A 21719-nucleotide genomic window follows, 5' to 3' on the forward strand; every position below is an offset into this window, starting at 1 on the left:
CAAAAAGCATGCACAATGGTGTTAAAATTCACTTGTTCTGCACTGAGTTTTCTTATTTGGCTGCCTACTTTGGGTTAGTTGGATGCCAACTAACTTAACATCCTTAACAATGCTGTAATTACCACTTAGTATTACAATCTTGTGGTAGGTTTTGGATTTAAATCTCGTAAATAGCGAATTTTGTACCAAATTATTCCCCCACTATTTCAGTATTTTTTATATATAAAGCCGGAGGCCGGTTTTGGTGTCACCGGCTTCGACAAAATTAATTGAACGAAAATACCCCTCGGCCAAAAAAAATTCAAAGCAAGAAAAATGAATGCATAAATAATCCAAGGGTAATTTTGTAAATTCATTTTATTTTTAAATAATCCCCTGCCTGTTCTACAGTCTTCCACACCTCTCGACCCAGTTTCATTCTTCCCTCAGCACTGCCATCTTCACCATTTCCGAAGATTTCCGATCACTCTAGCTCTGTTTTTTGTTTTGGTTAAATTTTGTCATTGTGATTTTGGGTATTTTTTTGTATCTTCGAATTCTCCTCTGTTGTGTTTAATTTTGTTTTGTTTTTGGCTTTAGGAAATCGTGGTTCTTCGGATTTGGGGTTTTGTTTGCAGCCTTCAGAGCCCTGTGTATTTAAGGTGAGGGATAGCCTGTTGTTTCTCTCTTCATTTTCGTTGGTTTTTGTGTGTATTTCGGTCTCTTTCAAACTCTCTGTTCCCTGCGTTTTGGATCTTTCCATTGTTTTCATCTTTCTCATCCAAATTATTTGCGGAAATTGCTTCAGTTAAAAGCCCCTGGGAGAATTAATTGCTCCTGCAAATTTTTTTGCCTTTAAAACGTTTGGATTGGATTTGATGTTCGATTTTGTGAGGCTAGATTTCTTACTTCTAAGATTTGTTGGTGAGTTTTTAATTTTTTTATTAATTATGTTTTAACTTTTTTTCTGGTAGTTTTTTTATGTTGAGATGATTAGTGGTCCTTTTTTTTTTTTTTTTAATTTGAGGTTTTTTTAATTAACCAGGTTCTTCACAGGGGAAAAACCTTCAATTTTTTTCTTAAATTTTTAGTTTTTGTTAAATTTCTTGGCAAGCTGTAGTTTTTCTTTGTTGCATTTGTCAGCCGCCCTCGACAATGAACGACCTGCTAAAGGTAATGTATTTGATTATCTTTCATTAATTTATGCCATGATTGGTTTGTTTGGGCATGTTTGGAGGTTTTGCTGCTCTGTTTTTGTTATGATCCGGCCGCGTTTGATGTTATTGGATCTGCTTTTTTAATGAGTTTTTTTTTTTTCATTTTTTTTTTTGGTTTAAGGGGTTTTGGTTTTCTTAGGGTTTAGATTGTTCTGTGTTTTATTTCAATTTCGTTTTTCTGATTTTCTATTTTTTGTAAGAATATCTTATTTAATATTGTGAGAGTTGTGTTTTTTATGGTATGAAAATTGAATCGTTGTGATCTTATAAGTGGTGTAACATCATTGCAACATGTACGACTACAATTATCAAACATGAAATGGTTTTTGATGGCCTTTCATGTCCGTCCTTGCTTTGAGTTTATCAGGGCTTAGCTAGGTGAGAGGTTTAAAGCTTGACCATGGTATACTTATGGGTCTTCTCAGCTTTTCCCTCTTGCCTTTGTGCTTGGGAGCTGCTGCCTCTCTATTTTTTGCTCATTCTTTCATGTTTTGTTTACGGCGGTCTCTAGGTGTACGGAACTTATCCTTCAGTTTCATTTAGATTATGTGAAGCCAGGCTCCAACCAAAGTTCATAAACACAGTTATCCATTTTGTGAAAGAAAAAAAAAACCTATTTCAAGTGACTTCTTGATGTTCTAAGAGAATTCTTTGCATTTTTATTCATCGAACAGTGTTTTTTTTTTTTTCTATTTTTTCTGTCATTACATGTGACTATCTCCACCATAGAAAAATTCAAGAAAAGAAAGAAGGGACTAATCCTTTAATTAATAATAGAAACGAAGGGTTCAAATGGTATCTGTTCGGTATCTACAGAAACATGAATAGTATCTGTTTGGATATGCCTGTTGCTGGATAGCTTCTGCTAGCTGATTGTAATTTCTGGTTTGGCATTGATCAGACTTGATTGCTTTCGGGTTTTGACTACTTTTGAAAAAATGGGAAATCAGGCCACGTTCTCAGGTGTGTACTGCTCTATCCCTTTCTTTCTCTCTTCCTGGAAAATTTTTCTTCAATTTGAAAATGCACGTTCTGATTTAGTCCATTGCTGGTGGTGTGTTTGGTTCCCGAGAAAATCAAGTAACACTAAAATTTTCAACAAGTAAATTATTTGAACAGTTGCACTTACGTACGGGGTTTAATTTGTTCTTACGTGCAAAGCTGTTTTGAAAGTGTTATAGCAGGCTCTGGTGCATAGCCTTTATTTGATTCAATGCAGCTCCAGACATATGGTCCTACGCTACCTGTTTGTGATCATCTTTGTGTATGTGCAATGCAGATTATTATCAAGATTGTAAAAAGAAACAAACAACATATGCATGAAGATTTTATAAGGTACAAAGAACCAATCATGTTACCTTATGTCTTTCCTGAAATGCCTGTTTAAATTTGTTCGTTTTGAAAATGAGTCAACCAAACCATTTTCTGTATCTTCCCCAGCAGGAACCATTGTCCTTGACAAAATGCAGTAGTATTGAAGCTAAATATGATAAGGTTACATTCACTCTTTTAATGTTTAATTCACCTTTCAAATCCACGTAGATAAATACATTTAAATTGTACAAATCACGCGTAAAACGCCGTAATGATAAAAGGGCCTTCTGCACGCGTGTAAGCATGTGCACGGAGGCTAGTAATATACTATTCTGTCCCAAAAAAAAAATGTCGTGATTGGTCATTAATTCACTACTCACAAGCTCAACATTCAAAATCATCCCTAACGTGTGGTCACCTGTCAATTTGCATTCCAAATTATACATCAAATTGTCACGCAGAAATAAAATGAAAACAATCAAAGGAGAAGCTGCTCCAACCATATAGTTTAAAACCATGTGAATTTGGGGAAGTTTTGTTTCATATAATGGAGAATATTTGAAAGTATCGGATTGTAATATTTGAAAGTAGTGGATTGCCCTGATGATTAGAGTCTTCATTTTCAACCAACTCTATCTAGTCAATAGCTAACATCGCAACATGTAATGAAATGTTAAAAACAATAATCATAAAAGGAACCATCAAGTTCTTGCACACAAACACAAAATTCACATTGCATATAGATAATGTCTAGAGGGCTACTTTCCGCCCATCTTGTCCTTGTTCTGCCTTCCCCTTGTTTCCGGTGCATTGGGAACCAGACGCCGCCTCAGCCAACATATTTGACTCATCCCATATGCGATTCTCCTCGCCCATAGTTTGACTGTCCCTGGTCGCACTCGGTACAGAAGCAACATCAGTTTGCGGAGACTTTGGAGACTTGTTGGATTCACAATTTTCCTCACCTATAGTGCGACTTTCCCCAGTGTAGCGTGGCTTATCTAATGCAGCACCAGTCTTACCCTCCTCAGAATTGGTTTGCACAAAGCACACGACTGGAAGATCCAGCTTCCGAAGCTTTTAGGACTGGTGGTTTAGGAAACAAATTTCTAATTATGTCATCCCTAGACTGGTTGGCCATCATGTCAACAAAGACAGCATCTGAACACAACAACCCCGAATTGGTCCCAAAACTTGCTATTACTAACGTATTACCGACCTTCTTAAGAGCTGCCGCGAGCACATTCACATCTAACCAAACAGAGTTCCCGCGGCTCTTGCTTTTGAGGGTGTCATAAAACTTCGGCGGCAGCAGTTCAGCGATATCTTCCCTCCCCACCAACTCACGGAATAAATTTAGACCACTACCAAGATTCACATAAACCAAGCATAACACGACGACCAATCTCAACATGAGTAGTGAATAGCAGTTCTTCCAATCTTTGATGGACCTTGTAATCCATTCAACCATATCCCCCTTATTGAAAATGCACTCCCGAGCCACATCAATCACAAAACAACAGATGCCATCCAAAGATGGTCGAACATCAGCCCCCCTCAAACTTAAGCTGGTATCTTCCCCTTGGTATATAAGCCACTCGGTAAAACAAGAACTTGTAGTGATAGCATAACCCCGAAAGCAAGTTGCCCATACCAGAAGGCGCTCTACAAGGTATAAAAAGCAACCAGGTGTTACGTAATCCTTCACAGCCCTCCAGTTCACATAATAAGTTTCAGCTAAAGCTTCATGGAACCTCAACATTACATACACCTCTTTCGGTTCTTGACCGGTGCTTCCACGTTCAATATTCCCATAGAGATTCTTGATGAAAGCCTGCCATGGCAGGTTGCAGCCGAGTTTTCTCACAAGCTTCTCATACAGCTCATTAGTAAGCTTACCAGTCCCAAGAATGACCATGACAAGTTTCCCAATTTTCCCGAAAGACAACTCATTCTTCGATCTGGTAAACTCCTGAATTACTTGTTTCAGCATATTCTTTGAAGTATCAGTTCTTCGAAGAGAAATCATATTCTCTCTCAATGAATTCCTCCAATCCAAAGGAAATACCAAAGGAACAATAATTTCGATCGCAAATGTTATAAATTTGTGCAATCTCTCGGCATCATTTAAGTTCAAACATTTTGATTGCAAAAGATACACCGAGACCTCATAGATATAGGTAGCGCACCTGCTTTGACAGAACACTGACTCAGCATTATTGACGGGAAGCTTGTAGAGCACTTTGAGCTTGTCCAAAACCTTCATGCCAACAGAGAGCAATTTTGAACTCCAATAATTTCTAGCGGCTGAAGCAAGCTGGCGAGCATCAACGGAGATCATTTTCCCTTGATTTCCAAAATATCTTTTGTTCAAACCACGAACCCAATCAGCATCAGGAATCAGTAAACCATAAACTGGACTCTGATTAAGATACATTGTCCAAACTCCCAAGTAATTCAAGCAAAACTCTCCATAACTTTTGTATTCACTAACTTCCTGGGTTTCAAGGCATCTGAGATATTCAAATATGTGAGCAATTTTATCCTTCCAAAAATTCCAGAAGTAAATCAATGAGTCCATGGAAACTTGATTTTCAGATATTCCATTTGCTGAACACTTTATCAGATCATCAACCAACATTTCTTCCCACACATACCGATCGGCACTTGAAGAAAGATGAGCATCCAGTATTTTTTTAGCTGCTAAAATTTCACCTCCAACACTCTTGTGTCTCTGGCAAGCATTCATGTGATTTTTCATCACAACCAAGTCATTCTGCTCATTTAGCAAAAAGTCAACCTCAGTGCAAACAAACTCATAAAAACTTTCCGTCTCGTTCTTAGCACATGACTTGGCTTTTGATAAAAGCTCCTCCTTTTGTGAAAACTGCTCTACGGGCCATCCCTTGCTGCCATATGACCAAAGAGAGTTGGCAAGCACATAGATTAGAATATGCAATGATGCCTCTCTGAACTTGCCAGCCCTTTCAAGGAAATCAACCTCAAGTATAATATCGCCTTTTAGTTTTGCGATTTCTGCAGCCTCAAGATAGTTTTCAAATCCTTCTTCCAACAAAAGAAGCTCATCAAGAATACCGTGCTCCTTCAAAAAGTTTCGCTTTGAAATTATAGAATGAAAAGCTCTAACAAAATTCATCATGGATCTGTTATCTTTCAACTCGTAATAGTGAAGTGCGCAGCTCTCGAGAAATGCCTGCTCAATTTCATCCATTCCTTCTCCCCTTCGAGCCGCAGCAGTGTCCTTTATTGGATGCTGCTTCCAATATTTGATGTATTCCAAACCCGTTTCAATTAGCTTTCCTTTGGCACATGCAGTGAGACACTTGGAGAAAAATTTGCCCTTAGCATACACTTCCGCAGCATCTTGATAGCATCCTGCTCGAGAAAAACATCCCCCAGCTCTTTCCAGGTCACCACATTTATCCAAATAAATCCTAGCTGCATCAGTAAAAGCTATACTATGAGAAACTAACTTTATCAACTAGATGCAGTCGAGCAATAAATACGAAGATTCACGTCCAACAAATAGTAAACCCAAAATAGGAAAACTTGATATAGATCCAATTTTATGAGGCACTGTTAGGAATAATCCAGTTGTATGAAACAGATCCAATGACTAGGATTACACATAAGCATATTTTTATTTTCATACCAATATACCCCCAAAATTATAAATTGTTATAAATATGTAAATGCACATAATCCCTCAATTATAGGATTAATAGTTGAACGAATTCCTTAAGGGTAGGTTTTGAACAAATCCATTATATGATAACTTCAACTCTCCCGTAAGAATTATAGGTTTATGGCGGCTGTTGCTGGACATCAAGTGGGACTTCCATCCTCTTTACGAAAGTTATTTCAGCAAAGAAGGCTACCTGTTGTTCCATGAGTTGCAGGTGGCTGCGCTTTGGCTGTTTTTCAGGGAAACTCAATCATGACACTTTTTGCATTTCATTCCTCATGTCCATTTTAGTATGGTTAAATGGATTGCGACTCATAGGCAAGATGTGGTGTGGAAAAGTTATCTGGATGCCACACTTGATTTCATTGGTGTTTATCTACCTATACCATAGGTGTCTTCGTATATAGTAGATATATCTGGAAGTAGATAATATTTTTGTCTATCTACCTATACCATAGGTTTTTGTTCATAGTCTACCTCTCACATGTTTTTGTTCTTTATAATCTACCTCTATTACAGATTAATTATATTAATAACATCACAGGTTTTTACCTTTCACAATTATTTAGTTTTTGATAAACTTATCATATTTGTTGTATATGAATTTTTAAATGTTTTTTTTATTCGAAAGTGGGTAGATAAAGCATTCAATTATTAAAATTTAGTAAATATGAATATATTGTTATTTCTACTCTAAGGGCCAAAATGGGCATAATAACAAATCAAATAAAACTGGACTTGATTTGAAAACAGTTGAATTTTTTGAACGTGGATCAAAATGCCCCATTGAAAAACTGGAAAGCAAAAATTAACAGTTGTTAAAGAGTCATACCTGCTCTTTCATACTCTCCCAAATCGGAAAAACATGTAGCTGCGGAATCTGCCTTGCCTATAGCATCAAATATCTCAGCAGCTTCCTTAAGAATGGTCTTGACCTCCGCAGGATTTGAAGCCCGCATTCGATCGGCATTAGCTTTAAGGCCAGCAGCTTTGGACCTCCTTTCCCAATAAGTATCACCAGCTCTTTCAAAGCACATTGTGGCCATTTCATAGTTACGTTCATGATAGAGCTGCAAGAAAACAAAGATAAAGGATTTCGTAAATATTACCGAAAATAACGGTGTTACATCATAAATAAATTATTTTAGAGGTGGGAATTTAACGATGAGGATGAAGAATAACAAATCAAATAAATTCAGGAATATTACATGTCTAATACAACAATTCTTTGTTCCTCTTGAATATTATAGAGTAAATAACGCAAACCTTAATGCCTCGTGATTTCCACTCCTCAGGACTACTAGCAACTTGCATTGCCTGCGCAAGGGAATCGTCCAGTTGTCTAACCTGTACAAGACATTTCTTCTTCCAATAGTCAAACATGGGCTTGGAGAACTCTTCTCCATTCTCGCAAAACCATAGTCTTTGTCTTGTCCGAGTAACAGCAACATATAATTGCTTCAGTTCAGAGCATAAGATGTTGTGCCCTTCACGGAAACTTGGAGGTCGAGGCAATGTTGAGTCAAGTAGATCTTTCTTCTTCATGTAATCATATATCACCCTCCATTGCTGTTTTAGTGGCGATGATCCAAAAAAGTTGTACAAGAGTACATCCTGCAGACAAGACATAAACGATATGAATCAAAAGCAAATATAAATTTAAAAAAAAAAAAAAAAAGAAGGTGAAAGGTGCTATCAGTCACCTGGAATTCAAGCCCCTTGCATTCCACTATGGTCAGGACAAGAGCATGCTTCCCAATGATTTTGAAAATTTCTTTTTGAGCACCAACATCACGGACCAAAATAACTTGCTCTGCTCCAAAGCCAACTATGTTAGAATTATCAGTTCCACTATTTCCAAAAATTTTTATGATTGCATTTTCATCTCTGGATTCAAGCAGTACCGGAGCTTCCCCATATATTAGACTGGTTTCAGGCTTCAAAACATCAATAGATTGAGGGAAAAAATGATATAGCAGTTCAACAATGCTCTGTGATAATTTCAGCACGCCAGCATGCGTACGGAAGTTTTGAGTCAAGTGAAATATTTCTGAGATTTGTCCCTTTTCTTTTCTTTCCTGATGCTTATTACCTCTTGATTCCAATAAAAACTTCTCGTGGAACAGATGTCGCATATCTTCGAACCTAAAATCAATTCCCCTAGCAATGGTCTGTGCCGTATCACCAGAAAAAACAAAACCCTCTTCGACATTGTTGCACATATGCTTAAACAGAGCAATTTGGCTCATGGTGAGATCTTGAACTTCATCAATATAAACAAAATCCATATGATTGCCCACAAATTTTTCATGCCTGATCCGACGGTGTAGATCAATGACAAAATCAGCCAAATCAAATTCACCTTTTTCCGACTTCATTTTTTCATAAGCCTGACATATCTTGTATATTACTTCTCTCTTTTGCTTGCTTAAATCGGAAACCCGGCCCTCTGACAGTTGAACATAATCCTCCCTACTGAGTCTGCCATCACCTGCTTCTATGGCTCCTAAACCACCTTTAATATGAGATATAATCTCGGTAAAAACTCTTGAAGCATCAAGCTTCTTTGTTAACTGCTTATTAAAATGGGGCCAGTAAGATGAACTGAACCTCTCATAATCAACCTCCTTTGTCCAGATGGTCTGCAATGCAACTGATCTTGAGCTTCTCAATTGACCGTGAGGGAGTGTTGTTGCTTCGGGGAATCTTTCAAAGTATGAGTTAGTCAGTGTTCCATCAAGCATCATCAAGAACTTATGAAATGTTATTACAAGAGGGTAAGAATCGGGGGGAATATCCTGAAATGAATCCTTGATATCCTTGAATTGAAATTCCTCCTCATCAAAATCAGTCATATCAATCAAATTTTTCTTGGCCGAATCACTTCCACCACATGCAAATCTGTAGACATACGTAAGTTAGTAACTTAAGGTGGCTAATGTGATGTTTGAAATTTACAAACATTTCAAGTAACGAATCAAGAACAAGAAAGAAATTTTTGTTTGAGAGAAAGAAATCAAGATTCCAAAATAAACCAAAGCAGAAATTTCTTTGGAACATTGTATATGTGATCCATAGAGTGAACTATGAATAACGAATTAATGATGCATCCAAACAACAGTCTTATAATGATAAACCAACACAAGTAAATAAAGAAAAGAAAAGAACAGCAGTATCATTTTTTGCTGGTTCAATAATACACGCACCTTTTCAAGTGTTGAACATGTTGTTTTATGGCAAAACATAGCTTAGGACTCACGGTAACAAAAAGCTGGTGTAGAGTTCTCCCCCGAATAGCCGAACAACTCGGCTCAACCATGCTATTTGGACTACTAACGCATCCTTGCTCTGCCAAATGGTAACATTGTTCGTTTTGAAATAATTTCATGGTTAAAACTGTTGTCTTCCCCGTTCCAGACCGTCCAACTATAAAGGTACTTTTATGATAAAGAATAATCTCCATTTCCTGGTCAGTTACTTCAAATGGAAGATCCAACTCTTTACCCTCAAGGTCAGTCAGCAAGTGATTCACTACACCAGATGACAAGGCGTAAAACTTCATGAGCAACAAACTCTCACTGACCTGTGAATTCTCAACATAACTTCTACCATCAGAAGCAACACCAACAAAATCACTATCGGTTTCAGTGGCACTAAGATCTTTAAACCGAGGCACATCCAAAGACGTCGGCCAGCACTTCGGAACTTCCAAATCACTGGTCACAAATGACAGAGAAAAATAAAAACTACTTCAGCAGTTCATAAGATTTAGAAAAGTTTGTATCTTCCATAAGGAAAGCAATAACACGTAACAATTCAGGTCTGCAAAAAAAATAAAAAAAAACTAGAATGCAGAAGAACATACCCCTCAAGACATTTCTCATTGCAGCAATTGATAAAATCATCTGTATATCTCTTGAAAATACCATCCAAACGATTTATCAATTTTGGGATGCCCTCTAGAGGCAATATGTTCCAAATCTTCAACACTTGAATGTATTTCAACTCCTTTGCAATGTCAATTGTGCAAACAATATATAGACCTCCAACTTTATATTGCCTCAAGATTGATGATGGGCCAGAACTAGTCGGAATATATTCCTTTTTAGGTCTCCATCCACAGGAAAGGTTCAGTAGAAGATTTAGCACGGACTTCTTCAACTGAATCGACCTAAGCTTTCTGAATGACTTCAGAAAATTATCACTGAAAAGTACCTAAAGATAATAGATTGGGGAAGAGAAGAACATAAAAATGAACATAGAAAATATTTAAGTAACCAGAAAGTCCAATATGAGAATACATATTTTTGACTAAAGAGATATCTTGGAAATAAACGGGGGAAAACTAGAGAGTAACCAAATCATAAATGAAAGCCCAGAGAGCTTTACCTTCCATCTAGAACTTCTGAAAAGTCCGCTGTTAGCATTAAGCAAATCATCAAACTGGTCTAACTCTTTCTTTGCCTTTAATATAGCCTTGGCCATATCCTCGTCTTTATCAGCATTAAAGAAACACTCCCGACTCTTGGCATCAAGGGTCAAAGCCTCCCAAACAGATTCGCTACCACAAAGAGTTCTTTCATTTCCCAAAATCCAAAGGCAGTGCCTGAATTCATCAGACGAGCAGTAGTTATTTTCACCCTTACCAACAAGTAAAAACGATGCAAAAGTGTACAAGTTTACATAGAACCATACCGAGCCCTAGTAAGAGCAACGTTAACTCTTTGTGGATTCGATATAAAACCGAGTGAGTGATGTGGATTGGATCGCACAGTAGACATGATAATTATGTCCTCTTCCCCACCTTGGAACCCATCAACTGTCTTCACCTTCACTTTAAAGCCATCAAGCTTATTGTACTTCTGTCCAAGTTTTTCCTCAAGTGCAGCTACTTGAGCTGCATAAGGAGATATTACACCGATACTAAGCTTCTCTTTTGAAACAACCCACTCTGTATATGAAGAGAGAGAAGAGAAAATTTTCAGTTTTATCCAAACCAAGAAATATTTAGCCATTACATGAAGTAATAACAAAAAATAAGAACAAAAAAATATTACAAGCATATAATAGAACATCTAGAAAATAACATAACCAAAAATATTGAATTTGGAACATGAGCATGGCACCCTGGCTAGACATACTTTTGTACAAATTCCGCAGTATTTTCAAGACAATTGCAACCTCTACCATATTCTTTAGACTATGTCCATCCTCGTCCTTCTCCTCTCTTCCATCAATTACATTAATAAAAGAATAAGGACCGAAGATTGACCCTGGAAGATAGTGTTTCTCATGGCTTCTTCTTTTAACATTCGGAGCGTCCAGGATCTGGTTATAGTAGAAACTTGAATTTGGGAAGGAACTTATTGACGGATGCATCCTGTATTGCATGTTTAGAAGGTGTTTATAGTGACCCATCGAGCTCAACCTCTCAAACAAGCTTCTTCCAAAACCAGCTTCATAGGACACCTAAGGAAGAAAGAATAAGTCGAAAGGAAAATTGCAACGAGAGAAATGATTAAATAAATATAACCAAGTAAGCATCAACATACATTGCTTTCCACCATAGCTGGTAACTGACATTCATCACCAACAAGAACGGCATGCTTCACACCTGGAAGTTGCAGGGGTATCGCTGACTCACACTCTTTCAATTGTGCAGCCTCATCGATAACAACAATAGTCAGCGGCTCCATTTTCACTCTATGCAGCTTAAACGAACTGGATGCAGTGCAAAATATTAAGGAAGCTCTTTGAAAACAAAACTTCATTACAGATTTTTTGTCCGTAACATCTGGAAGGTAAAGTTTTCTAATTGAATCCTGAAGAGTAAGTAATACTGAAAGGCACTCTCTTCTCTTCATGTACAGATAAAATGTGTTGTCTACTGGCTCGGGCACATCTTCAACTTCTGAACAAGAGAAAAGCTCTTCCAATGCTTCAGAATCAACATTACCTTGCAACAATTGTATTTCAATGGAATCAACTAACTTTAAAAGTAAAATCATGTCTTGGAAATTTTGTGCCGAAATGTAATCTTGGCTTATATGGGTACAGAAGGTAGAAATAAAACATTTTAAGGGTAATGCAGTAGAAACAAATCTCTCTCTGAAAAATTGAAGAAACGATTTGCACTTCCCCTTGCTAACTTCGGTCCCACTTCCGCATCCTTTCTCTATCATTTCACCATCACCATTCTGTTCTTCCTCTTTGGCTAACTCATTTTCCAAGAAAATATGGTAATGTGAAACACAATCCTCAAGAAGTCCAATCATGGAAGACGAGCAACTACTCCAACCTGTCACCGGGCCCAGGCACTTGAAAAGACTTTCAACACGGTGATCCAAAAATATATCTTCAATATCAGAACCAACTTTGAGTCCCTCTTTATTCCCAAATAAAAGAATTTTTCCCAGAGGACAAAACAAAGCATTGGACTCTGCTTCAGTCACCATCTCCACAAGATGAGAAGCTACTTCAGTTACTGCAACATTTGTTGGGGCACAAACAAGAGTCCTACAATTCATCCTTAACAGGGTCAATAGCAGAGTAGCAGTTGATTTAGTTTTCCCAGTCCCAGGTGGACCCCAAATGAGTTGCAATGTAGACTTGGAATCACAAAACAGCATTTCAAGACAGGCCAAAACTGCCCCAGTTTGTGACTCATTCAATCCAGAACATGAATTCTCAACTAACAATTTATCCCGAATGTCAGCATGCATTTCATACGAGGGAGGATAGTTTTTCTGAGCCTGTTACCAAGCATAAGATATTTAGCCAATCCCAACAATAAATAACAGTGTTGAAATATAGTAACAGAAATTATTCGATCAAAGTGAATCGAATAGTTAGATTGGAGAAAGAGAGAGACTGTAGAATCCAGAGTACAGAATTGGAGTAGTACACATAGAGATGAGAGAAACTTTGATCTAAAGATAAAAATGAAAGAAAATCATCATGCTTGTATCAAAATTATTAGAGTACTATACACAGCGTAAGTTACAAAAAAGGTAATTCGCCGAGTATTTTGTATAGAGTGTAGAGAGCATTACATTACACCTTGCATTATGTATTGTTGACATACCATGAATAGGTCCTATTTTAGTGAATGCAATACACAGAACTTAAGGTCTTACCACAGAATCCGTGCACAGAACCTCTCTGATTATCTTCAGATTTCCGAACATGTGCAATGCTTTCCATATTCTGCCATTTGTGATCAAATTCACAAGGAAAACAACAAATCGTGATGCTGGAGTGCTCTTGTTATCGGTGACTTTAAACCCTTTTGATGCCTTGACCTCAAACTCTTTTATTTCAGTCTTTGTTATCTCATCATTAAATTCATCTTCTCTCTTATTTTCTGAGATTTTATTTTCCGTGATGTTAGTGACCGATACAAAAGTCCATGACCTCCCTACCCTTTGTAAATCAGAAACAGTTTCGGGTTTCGCATCAGCTAAGACAAAAAGATCCCCAGGCAAAGTTTTGTATGGTTCCTTTCCACGTTCGCTGAACCTGTTTCGCCACTCATCAACCTTGATATTATACATCCATGTTTCATCAAACTTGGACTTGGATTCTTTAAAAGCAACTACTTGAGCAAATGGTGCTCTGTCAATAGTTTCCATACTCGACTGCACCTTTGCACGAGTTTCCTCTAATAAAGGAAATGAATAGGACCCAAAATAATGCTGAACTGAATCAAATGATTCAGGAATCTTCTCCACCTAGAAAAGTAAAATGTTCAGAATAAGTTTGTTGATAAATCTACAGATGAAATATATACAATGGTACTGGGGAAAGTGAGAACTGAACGTGGGAGGTGCAGGTAACTGTTCTTAACCAATTGAGCTACAAATATAGACACGAAAGAATTAGAAGACTGAAATGGGGTTCCCTGTCTGAGTCAAGGCCTATAAAGAAAAAACTACTACCTTGAAAAAGCAATCCAGGCTTCAAAGATTTAAAACCAAAACCTTACTTACTGAATTGTTTATCAAGGTAGCATAAAAGATTCTAAAAGAGTTTACAAATTCAAGGGTATTCAGATTTTGAATGAATCCATCGAACTTCACAGTATTCAAACAAAAATTTCAAAGGAGTTCATGAAACTTCATAGAAATCTGGATGTATTCAATCATGATTTAAAAGTAGTCCTAAAAACTCCATGTGTATTCAATTAGGAATTGATTTTAAATTATTTTAAAAAGATTAAGGATTTTGATGGATTTAGAAAAATTTTATCGTGTATTTTAGGCTTTAAGAATCAGGGTCTTCCCCTAAGTCTATGAAACTCCATTAGAACTCTATCAACTTCACAGATTTATAACTCTTTTAAAAACCTTCAAAATCTCAATTGAATACACCTCTAAGTTTAAATTTTTTGGGTCTTAACATCTAAGCAGTCCCGAAAACACAAAACAAAACCAAAGTTGCAGTATCAATCTCATCAAAATTTGAAGAAAAACAAGATCAAGCTAAAAAAACTAAAAAAAAGAGAGAATTTATTAGTAAAAGTAGAAGAAAAAAACCTGGTTTTTGTACAGATTGTCATTGAAAATGTCTTCAAGTGACCAAGAAAACACAGTATCCATGAAACGGTCGGAAGCAGACATTGTCTCACTCACTCGTTCACTTCCAAAACCTACTTCAATGGAGAGAAAAGTATGAAATGATAAGTTTCAGAAAAAGAGAAAAAGGAAGTAAGACTGCCATACATTACAAGAAAGAGATGGAAATTATATAACGCACAAAAGTATTCCCCTTTAACCGGAAAAACAAGAGAAATTCGTATTCACTGTTCACAGTTTTGCTTACAGGGGAAGTTCTTTGAAGACTCAGTGATCATATTCACCTTTAAAGGTTCAACCTTTACACGTCTAATTTATAAAATAATAAAAATAAAAAGCGAAAGTATTCCCCTTTATTTAAAAAAAAAACTAACGAAAAATTCAAAAAAAAATTCCTTTTAATGAAAAGTCATTTTTAAAGGTGTAGTAAATAGTATCAGGAAAATGTATAAATGTGATTTTTCGTTAAAAGTGAATAGTATCGGGAGTGTTTTGTTACAACTCCCTTTCTTTTATATAAAAAATTATGAAAAATAGTAAACACTATTGCAAAATGTGGCGTAAATACTACACATGTGTTTGTGTAAGAAAGCTAATCAAAGTGAACTTTGGTGAAAGTCATTAAATGCATCATATGAAAATGTCCTAGGGGAGGTGAAATATTTTTTTTCTTGTTTGTAAGATGTTGTCAAATCGAAATCCCTATAAATAAAGATATGCATGTAACCTCATTACAACACATAAAGAAAAGAGAAAAAGTAATAATATCAATATCTCTTCCTCCCTGATGCAGGAGGTAGACTTGGAGAAAACAATTTGAAACCATTAATATGATTTGGAATAACAAAAGTTTTGTATTTTAATTACTTAGGAATTTTTTAAGTTATTTTGGGATTTGTAAGGGTGTCATGGATACTTAAGGTCTATTAATTTGTAAACGCTTATAAATATTGTACTAGAAAGCCTTGATGACATACTTGAATGAATTAAAATTGTATTTTCCTTATGCATTTGAAGAGAGTGATTTCTCCTTCGTGTGGGCGAATCCATGATTAGTGACGTGAATGAGCTCTGTTGCCCCTGGTTGAGTGAATCCCAAGTTACCATCCCCCGTCTCCCCAAGACTCCCTTGGCTTTTCCTGCTTCAAGTGGCATCAGAACAGGTTTTTGGATTTTTATGTTAAATCCTGATGGTAGTGCTATGCACATCATCTGTGTTCGTCCTCCAAACCAACTCAGTTCCCATGACTTTTATCTAGAGAGTCATACATCACTGGAAAGTTGTGGAAGTCTAGTTTCCTACGCAACAAACCGTGCATCAAACCGAATTTTGTGTGTGCAGATATCGGCAAAACACCACAGAGCATCAATGTTGTCGTGAAAACAAAATCAGTTCACTTGCGGGTCCGCTTTTCGATTTGGTTAAGTATTTCTCAATGCCATATATCATTTCTAAATTCTCAAGCGATTCCTCAATCTGTTATTTCTACAAAACAATATCTTCAATTTACTAAAGCATGTTGCTGCCTCCAGTAAATGAGGTTAGATGGGTTCTAGAAACGGCTGTCTTTGATTTTTCAGGTGATGATTTTCTAAATCTCAACCTTCTTCCAAATTTTGATCGTTGTCCACATGATTCATGTGAGATTTGTTGTGCATGTGATGAGGTTGTAAAACGTTCCAACATGGAGTTTGGCACGAAAGGGGAACATACAGAAAGCAGTGATGTAATCAATAACTTTGCCGAATGGGATTCCACCCCAGTTTATGATCAATATGAAGGCGATGAAGATGTGGTTGAAAAGTTTCATAAACAACTATATAATGGAGTACAAGCTCTTAATATTCGTAACATTAATGATCGTTTTTGGGACAGTTTCGTTGCTCAAGATATGAGAGGAGAGCTATTTGATAGAAGAACTTTTCAACACGATTTGAATTCTCTCGACTCATTTGAAGAAGTGATTTGGAAGCACTATTCCAAGGTGATTATTTTCACGAAGAAAAGATTAATGTGTGCATGGTCTATAGGAACTTGGAAAAATTGGGTGCTAAATTGGATATTGTGGAACATCTTGGTTGGACATCCAGAAGGAAAAAAAAAAAAAAAAGAGGTCAACTGAAACTCGAGGACGAGGTTTTTTTTTTTTTTTTTTTTTTTTTGGAGAAGAGGAGAATAATGTAGGAGATAGACTTGGAGAAAACAATTTGAAACCATTAATATGCTTTGGAATAACAAAGGTTTTGTATTTTAATTACTTAGGAATTTGTTAAGTTATTTTGGGAGTTGTAAAGGTGTCATGGAAACTTAAAGTCTCTAATTTGTAAACGCTTATAAATATTGTATTAGAAAGCCTTAAATGGTAGATTTGAATGAATTAAAATTGTATTTGCCTTGTGCATTTGAAGAGAGTGAATTCTCCTTCTAAAATCAAGCATTTGGCTTGGTCATATGAGCGAATCCACAATTAGCGACGTGAGCGAGCTCCATTGCCCCTGGTTGAGCGAATCCCAAGTTATCATCCCCTGTCTCCCCAAGACTCCCTTGGCTTTTCTTGCGTCACTCCCCCTCTTCACTTGCATTTTTTTTGTGATACAGTTACGAAAAACAAACAGTGTGATACATCATACCCGTTCTACTTGCCGAAAATTGCTTTCTCCAAGGATCTTACTGTTCTTCTTCCTTCTATGCCTCACCTGTTTGGTGTTCTCTCGCCAATAGCAACTAACACCATGTCTTCTCCTAGTCCTCAATTTAATAATTACTTATATTTTTATTCCTTGTTTAGTGTAGCTCCTGATTATTAACTCAGTATTTATTTATGTTAATTTTATTGCAATCTTTGATGGTGTAGTACAATCGCCCATCTTGAACTGCATATTTAATTTTATTGCAATCCTGCAATTTTAGGTGGTGCGATATAATCGCCCATCATGCACTGCATATTTAGTTTCATGCTGCTTGAGTGGTGTCGTATAATCATCCATTCTACACTATTATTTCAATGAGAATGGTGCAGTACAATCATTTTCCTTATTAATTTTCTTTCTTTCTGGTAGTAATACTTAATATTGATAGTCGTGCTTGTGTATTGAGTATTACAAACTACCTAATATTCTAAATTATGTAAATCTCGAGCCTAAAGTTTCGAGTGCTTATCATTTTGACATGAAGTTCAAAAATGAAAAATTTGTAAAAACCAGAAGTTCTGACACTACATTTCTCTATAATCCATGTTATTGCAAGTTCTTACACATTTCATTTTTCTTTCTGAAAAAGAAAATGGCGAACTTGACAAAACTTGATTTTGTTGACTTTGATATCACTAGAAAAAACTACCTTACCTAGGTAGTGGATGCCAAGATCCGTCTGGAGACATGAAATCTTGAATACGGGTGGGCATAAAACCGAGAAACCGTGAAACCGAACAGAATTAAATGAAAATAAACTGTAAAAAGCCAAATTGATCAAAATCATTCAAACTTGGACCGGAACCAAACCAAATCAGTTTAAAACGGTTTCGGTTCCGATTTCTAATTCTCAAGAACAATAGGAATGGCAACGGACTGTCTACATTAATTTTCTTTTAAATCTAATTATTTAGCCCTTGTTTTATATAAATACTAAGCCGAAACTAAAAACCTATATAAAAAATTCTCAACCCCAAAAGTCGAATTCTTGGTAATTACTTCACCTCATTCATTCAATTATAGCCACAAGTCACATTCCAATTTTCATCCCTCTCTCTCCTATCTTCTTTTCCACATTTATCTTTATGCATTTTATATACTTTAGTTTGATTTCAAAATGTACACTTTGGTCTTGATATGAGGTTTTCTATCTTTTGAATTTGTGGTGGAAATATGTGTTTAGTATTGGAAGTAGAAGATTAAAAAAAATACATACATATATATATATATATATATATATATATATATATATTTTTGGTTAATACTGTAAACTAGCATAAACCAAACAGGAATCGGCGTAAACCGAATTGTATGATTTTAGTAATAAATTTAAGTGAAACCTCACCTCACCGAAACGTTGATAATTTTCGGTTCCCCAAATTCGATTCGAGGGTGAAACTAGGCTGAACCAAACCATGCCCATTGTTAATCTTGGAAACACCATCTAGGAAGGAAATAATGTATCATCTCAAGATTGGGCGAAAGCTATGATTTTTATTCGTCGCCACCTCGATGAAGGATTAAAGAGCGACTATCAAACGGTTGAAGATTCACTAGCTCTTTGCAATGCATTGAGAAACAATATAATCACCAGACAACAGTGATTCTCCCAAGAGATGAGTGGACACACTTGAAAATCCAGGATTTTAGGAAGGTTGCTAAGTATAACTCTGCACTATTCAGAATTAGCTCCAAAATGAAACTTTGTAGAGGAGACTATCACTAAGGAAGATATGCTGGAAAAGACTTTCAGTATTTTTCATGGCTCCAATGTGCTTTTGCAGCAAAGAGAGCAAGACTTTACTAAGTACAACAAGTTGATATCAGTGCTCTTGGTGGCTGAATAGAACATTGAGCACTTGATGAAAAATCATCAATTCCGACTAACTGGGTCGGCGCCATTCACAGAATTAAATGCGCAAACACCACATCCTCAGTGATATAATTAACTTTAGACGTTTCAAAGGCGATGTTTTACCATTACTTTTTTTTTTTTTTTTAACAAAGATGGTATTGTATTTCATTCAACTTCTCAAATAGTTACAAAGGTTGCCAATTGGGTACATAATCTTCAATGATGAAGAAATTGATCTAAAGTGAATTTGCGCAGTAAAACAAACAATAGTAAACCCCCTATACGGCAAACACAATCACTGTCCTAGCCCTATAAACCGTCATCAATACAAAGCTGTTACAAAAACACGATAGACGCAACAATGCGAGGCCACCAAAAATCATCGCCAAGCGAGACCAAAAAAAGGTCATCGTTAAAAACAAGACCACAAACTCAATGCAAAAAGAGAAACAGGTGCATAATTGGCAAAAGACATTGGAGCATAGTCACGTGCAGAGATGACAAAGGCATGGGACGCCTGTTGAAGCTGGGGCGAAACCCAAGACACCAAAGACTGTCAGAAGTTTTGCCGCCCGGTATGGGTCCTAACAGTATGAAGGGTATCGATGACCGACAAGGATGGTGAAGGGAACCATCCACGCCACCGCACCACCAGCCCTACCACCATAACGAACCCAAATAGACTGAAACGATCTTTCCAAGGGCAAGCCCTCAAGGAGCCCAAAACACCATGAGCAACAGATCTGCACGTCAAACAGTGAACAATCAGGAAGTCGTTGTCGGGAACACCCAAAATAGACTCCACCCAGGAAAAAAACACTATAGATCTGAAAGCTCACCACACCAAAGCAAGGGAGGGACCCTACGAAACTTGTTTCTGGAACGCGGAACACAAAACCCCACAGCTACCAAAACCATCCAAAGCCACATAATGGTAGAGCCATCCAATGGAACACCAAAGGAACCCTCGGGACAAAGCCTACCCGTGGGACGATGGAAAACTGTAGGGGTAGAGGGAAATGATAGAAGCCCGGGATGAGGGAAAGGGAGAAGAGACAAGGTGGAACAGTAGGGAGTGAGAAGATGAGAGGCTGGGAAAGGCAGAGACGGGGAAGGTGAAGAATGGCGTAAAAAAAAAAAAAAACAGAGGAGGGTACGGCGAGGCAATAGAAAGAGGGGTGTGAGAGGGAAGTGGAGAGGAATGAGGGGACAAGAGAGAAAGGAGGAAGGTTAGCAGGAGAAGGAGGGGAGTTAACCATCGACCCTCAACCTTAGTTAGAGGCCGGCGGCCATGGAGGAAGGAAAAGTTGGGCTCTGTGGTTTCTAAGGTTTTTGAGTCTATGAGAAATAAAATTCACTGATTAGTGCTGTTTGAGCTTAGAATTTTATGGCATAGGCAGACATGCATGTAACTTTTGATCTCAAAATTTATATATGTGGCACTTGTTACCATTACTTTACTTTACTATAAAGTAAGGTTTTCAATTGCACTATTTGTTTGGGCAAAGATTTCTCTTGGAGAATGATCCTCGGACCTCAGCACAGCTCCCCAATGGATTGGCACTTTGGATGTGTAGTCGGGCTCTTGCTTATTAATGTGCTATAGGAAGAGGACAAGGTTAGTTTTGAAATGTGCCTTTATGGGGCCTTAGGTGTAGGCCTTGAGGCTCGCAGCAGATGTAGAACAAGTGTGTTTTAAGTCGATTACTTGCGCGCCAAGTTACTCGGACTTCTTGTTATCAAATGATTGTCGTGGATGGGTTAAATCCACATTGAGTTCTTTTTCTTACCTTGTGACTAAGGACTTTTAGTTCATAGTCTTGTATGTTCAAACGAAGGGAGTTCAGAGCATTTTAAGTCATTTACTTGGTTCTTGATTGATTTTAATGATAACATATCCATTAAACTAACCAGATCCAACTGCAAATGAGATTCTTAAGATAGGAAAATTGATGGAAATAATTTGAATACACATTGGAGAATGCATTAAGTAATAAATCTACTAATTCAAAAAACAAACAAAGAGCTTCTGGCAAAATTTCACCTTGTCTGTCAAGATTGAACTTCTTGTAGTCAATTCTCTTTGTATTTACAAGGTTTGTATACTAAAAATGGAGGGATGGTAAACAAGTTTACACAAGGAAATCGATACTATACCACTAAAGGAGGTAGTAGAGCTTTTAAACTAGATAAAAGATGTCTTCTGTAGGGAATTATCCTAAAAAGGATTGGGATTTGGCTGATTACAGCTTTTAGATGCAAATCTGACTTGAGAGCAGAGTTTGTATGTTTGTTTGTTTGATTGGTTGAGTGTTCTTGTCTCTAGGGTCTCTTCCTCCTTTTATAGGCAAATTTGCCCAATTGCTATAACATTTATCCTTACC

The 21719-nt window shown here is 36.9% G+C and overlaps 1 protein-coding gene and 1 long non-coding RNA gene across 4 annotated transcripts; one reads left to right on the forward strand and one right to left on the reverse strand.

Annotated features, from left to right (window-relative positions):
• Window positions 1-389: 389 nt before the first annotated feature.
• On the forward strand, window positions 390-2729 carry LOC148694527 (uncharacterized). Of its 3 annotated transcripts, none has more exons than XR_015966586.1 (3): window positions 390-2159; window positions 2476-2531; window positions 2637-2729. It is a non-coding gene; the product is annotated as an uncharacterized LOC148694527 (long non-coding RNA). The 3 variants fall into 3 exon arrangements; XR_015966585.1 differs by having other exon boundaries at window positions 2640-2729; XR_015966584.1 differs by having other exon boundaries at window positions 2476-2729.
• A 447-nt stretch (window positions 2730-3176) lies between these two features.
• LOC137740765 (uncharacterized) lies at window positions 3177-15021 on the reverse strand. Its single transcript, XM_088700041.1, has 12 exons — window positions 14751-15021; window positions 13353-13946; window positions 11769-12968; window positions 11358-11685; window positions 10912-11167; window positions 10606-10822; window positions 10082-10431; window positions 9423-9932; window positions 7920-9117; window positions 7483-7830; window positions 7049-7286; window positions 3177-5969 (listed from the first exon to the last, which is right to left on the reverse strand). The coding sequence occupies exons 1-12, from the start codon at window positions 14832-14834 to the stop codon at window positions 3538-3540; spliced, it is 7755 nt and encodes a 2584-aa protein (XP_088556167.1). The 5' UTR covers window positions 14835-15021; the 3' UTR covers window positions 3177-3537.
• Between the last annotated feature and the right edge of the window lie 6698 nt (window positions 15022-21719).

Source organism: Pyrus communis, chromosome 9 (assembly GCF_041283825.1).
Source record: "Pyrus communis isolate YQ-2024b chromosome 9, ASM4128382v1, whole genome shotgun sequence".
In the NCBI taxonomy this organism is placed as follows: domain Eukaryota; kingdom Viridiplantae; phylum Streptophyta; class Magnoliopsida; order Rosales; family Rosaceae; genus Pyrus; species Pyrus communis.

Excerpts from the sequence above, each read along its gene's own strand:
- LOC137740765 (XM_088700041.1), bottom strand. The coding sequence starts at position 14,834 with ATGTCTGCTTCCGACCGTTTCATGGATACTGTGTTTTCTTGGTCACTT. Across the intron at positions 12,969-13,352 it reads TTCTGTGCACGGATTCTGTG|GCTCAGAAAAACTATCCTCC; the intron begins GTAAGACCTTAA and ends GCTTGGTAACAG. Across the intron at positions 9,118-9,422 it reads CATGTTCAACACTTGAAAAG|ATTTGCATGTGGTGGAAGTG; the intron begins GTGCGTGTATTA and ends GTATGTCTACAG.